General features: G+C 55.0%; 1 protein-coding gene across 2 annotated transcripts in view; it reads right to left on the reverse strand.

The window, feature by feature from the left end:
* The window catches only part of LOC108535628 (fatty-acid amide hydrolase 1), a 20638-nt gene extending 17676 nt beyond the window's left edge, over positions 1-2962 (reverse strand). Inside the window, exon 1 of one of the 2 annotated variants that reach the window (XM_017881730.1) lies at positions 2669-2962. In XM_017881730.1, coding sequence (XP_017737219.1) covers positions 2669-2863 — 195 coding nt within the window. In that variant the 5' untranslated portion in view covers positions 2864-2962. Of the gene's footprint in view, positions 1-1743; positions 1965-2668 lie in introns of those variants that run through there. The other variant, XM_017881732.1, reaches the window with a different exon arrangement.
* Positions 2963-3480: the final 518 nt, after the last annotated feature.

Consider the following 3480-nt stretch of genomic DNA (forward strand, 5'->3'; position numbering starts at 1 on the left):
GATCTCAGCTCACTGCAAGCTCCACCTCCCGGGTTTACGCCATTCTCCTGCCTCAGCCTCCCGAGCAGCTGGGACTACAGGCGCCCGCCACCTCGCCCGGCTAGTTTTTTGTATTTTTTAGTAGAGACGGGGTTTCACCGTGTTCGCCAGGATGGCCTCGATCTCCTGACCTCGTGATCCACCCGTCTCGGCCTCCCAAAGTGCTGGGATTACAGTCTTGAGCCACTGCGCCCGGCCTTATTTATCTCTAAATAAATATGAGATATCTTTGCCCCAGGGATGGTTTGGAGTAAATTCATACATTACAGCCAGCCAAAACCGCAACACGTGTGGGGAAAAGAAAGAGATCACACTGTTTCTGTGTCTATGTAAAAAGAAGTAGACATTAAAAACTCCATTTTGTTCTGTACTAAGAGAAATTCTTCTGCCTTGAGACGCTCTTAATCTGTAACCCTAGCCCCAACCCTGTGTTCGCAGAAACATGTGCTGTGTTGACTCAAGGTTTAATGGATTTAGGGCTGTGCAGGACGTGCTTTGTTAAAAATGTGTTTGCAGGCAGTACGCTTGGTAAAAGTCATTGCCATTCTCCAATCTCGAGTACCCCGGGGTACAATGCTCTGTGGAAGGCCGCAGGGACCTCTGCCCAAGAAAGCCTGGGTATTGTCCAAGGTTTATCCCCACTGAGACAGCCTGAGATACGGCCTCGTGGGAAGGGAAAGACCTGACCATACCCCAGCCCGACACCCATAAAAGGTCTGTGCTGAGGAGGATTAGTGAAAGAGGAAGGCCTCTTTGCAGTTGAGATAAGAGGAAGGCATCTGTCTCCTGCTCGGCCCTGGGAATGGAATGTCTGGGTGTAAAACCCAATCATACGTTCTATTTACTGAGATAGGAGAAAACCGCCTTATGGCTGGAAGTGAGACATACTGGCAGCAATACTGCTCTTTACTGCACTGAGATGCTTGTGTAAAGTCAAGCATAAATCTGGCCTACATGCACATCAAGGCACAGAACCTTTCCTTAAACTTATTTATGACACAGAGACCTTTGCTCACATGTTTTCCTGCTGACCCTCTCCCCACCATTACCCTATAGTCCTGCCACATCCCCCTCACCAAGATGGTAGAGATAGTGATCAATAAATACTGAGGGAACTCAGAGACCAGTGCTGGCGCGGGTCCTCCGTGTGCTGAGCGCCAGTCCCCTGGGCCCTCTGTTCTTTCTCTATACTTTGTCTTTGTGTCTTATTTCTTTACTCAGTCTCTCGTCCCACCTGAAGAGAAATACCCACAGGTGTGGAGGGGCTGGCCCCCTTCAACATGCAAGGCTACACCCTGGGCTGGCATGCCCATGCCCGTGCCTTCCTCATATCTCTCTCCTGTTCCTCTCCATGAAAGTGTGGCTGAAGAGTGCAGCCAGGCACCTAGGTTCTAGTTCCAGCTCTGCCCCAACTCAAAAATCACTTGCGGAACATCTGCTGAACACAATTTTCTGTGACTCTTTCTCCCACCCAGGCACACCCTCCTGAATCCTGCAGTTCCCAACCTGGAAAGCCGTCCCACCTGTCAGGTCCCACAGACACAGCAAGCCCTCCCTCTCTTAGCACATAAGAACACTTCCCAGAGTTCAGCATGTTGGCTTTAACTGGGGTCTGTGCTTCACACACCCGGAGGAAAAGCCCCTCTTCAAGCCACGTCTTCCAAACCCTCAGCCAGGCCCTTCCACGCCCCCAAACCCACATACTGAGGTGATCCAGAGGCAGCGCAGGGAGAAGAAAAGTTTGTTGACAGACCAGAGAGGGCTGGAACTGAACCTGCTCATGGAAAGGGCTTGCCAGGGGTTGGACACCACAGGCCGGCAGCAGGAGCCAGAGCGACTTCCCTTCTAGCCTGGCTTTGCCAAGATCTCCCTGTGCACTTGGCAGGTTTCTTTCCGGCTCCCTCTTAGGATCCAAATGCACAAATCAAGAAGCTTGAAAACTCGGCCGGGCGCGGTGGCTCACGCCTATAGTCCCAACACTTTGGGAGGCCGAGGCAGGTGTATCAACTGAGGTCAGGCATTCCAGACCAGACTGGCCAACATAGCGAAACCCAGTCTCTACTAAAAATGCAAAAATTAGCCGGGCATAGTGGCGGACCCCTGTAATCCCAGCTACTGGGGACGCTGAGGCAGGAGAATCGCTTGAACCCGGGAGGCAGAAGTTGCAGTGAGCCGAGATCGCGCCACTGCACTCTTACCTGGGAGTCCGAGCGAGACTCCGTCTCAAAAAACAAAAAACAAAAAACCTCTAAGCTCTCCAGATTCCCTTGGCCATTACACTCTGCGATTCCAAAGTCTTCAACCCCTAGCATCCTACTGGTTGTCACGCTTGCGTTTTCGCATTCCAATAGGCAGTAATCTTGAGATTCTTTGGCACAAAGCAAAACTCGTCTTTGACCCAGTGAGGGGAAGGCCTTCCACGAGCTGCCTTGACACTATCGTTTCCTTTCCTCCCCCTGGCTCTACCTGGCTTAGAAAGTGCGGAATATCTTAGGGCGAGGAGAGATTCTGGAAAGCTACACATCTGCTCTGCCCGCCCGCCCCCCTGTCCCTCCGCTGGTCTGGCGGCTGAAAGTGCCGCTGCGTGTACCCTCAGGCCGCGCCCACCCCACCACTCTCAGGCAGTCACCTGGAGCCGGAAGCGCTGCGCCGCCTTGTCCATGTTCTCCAGGCTCGCTCGCTGCCTCTGTCGCGCCCGGGCCACCGCGCCCCGCGCTGTCCGGCGCCCGGACCAACGCAGGGCCACGGCCGCCGCCACGAAGCAGCAGGCCAGGGCGACCCCGGAGGCGCCAGGCAACGCGGCCCACAGCTCGTACTGCACCATGATCCCCGTAGCCTGCTGCTGCCTAAGAGGACAGTTGAAGCCGCCGCACGCGCGGCCCGCCAGCTCCGCAGCAAAACCCGGACTGGATCGGCCGGGATCCCACGCCCGCCTGCGCGGGAGGGGCGGCGGAGCGCGCCAGAGCCCAGCTGCTGTCAGAGGCGGCCCGCCTGGCATGGCCCCCAGAGACGTCCCGCTCCCGGCCAAGCCGAGTAGGCGGGTCAGGAAGGGCTACTGTTTCGCGTGGGCGACCTCCCAAGTTTGAGTTTAGCCCCGGTTGGGCGCCACAGCCCTGGCCCGGCCTCTGCCCCGAGCACCCCAGAACCCCAAATGCTCAAGACTGCGCCCCAGCCGGAGCCCCCTGCCAGACACTCCAGCTGTTAGATATGAGTTCTAAATTTCTCTTCAAAAAAAAGAATCAATATGTCAGTATGTTCAATTGTTTGCCTTCTTCTTCTTTTTTTTTTTTTGTTTGTTGTTGTTGTTGTTGTTGTTGTTGTTTTAAGAGGGAGTCTCGGCCGGGCGCGGTGGCTCAAGCCTGTAATCCCAGCACTTTGGGAGGCCGAGACGGGCAGATCACGAGATCAGGAGATCGAGACCATCCTGGCTAACACTGTGAA

This window comes from Rhinopithecus bieti, unplaced genomic scaffold (assembly GCF_001698545.2).
Source record: "Rhinopithecus bieti isolate Rb0 unplaced genomic scaffold, ASM169854v2 scaffold_12155, whole genome shotgun sequence".
NCBI lineage: Eukaryota > Metazoa > Chordata > Mammalia > Primates > Cercopithecidae > Rhinopithecus > Rhinopithecus bieti.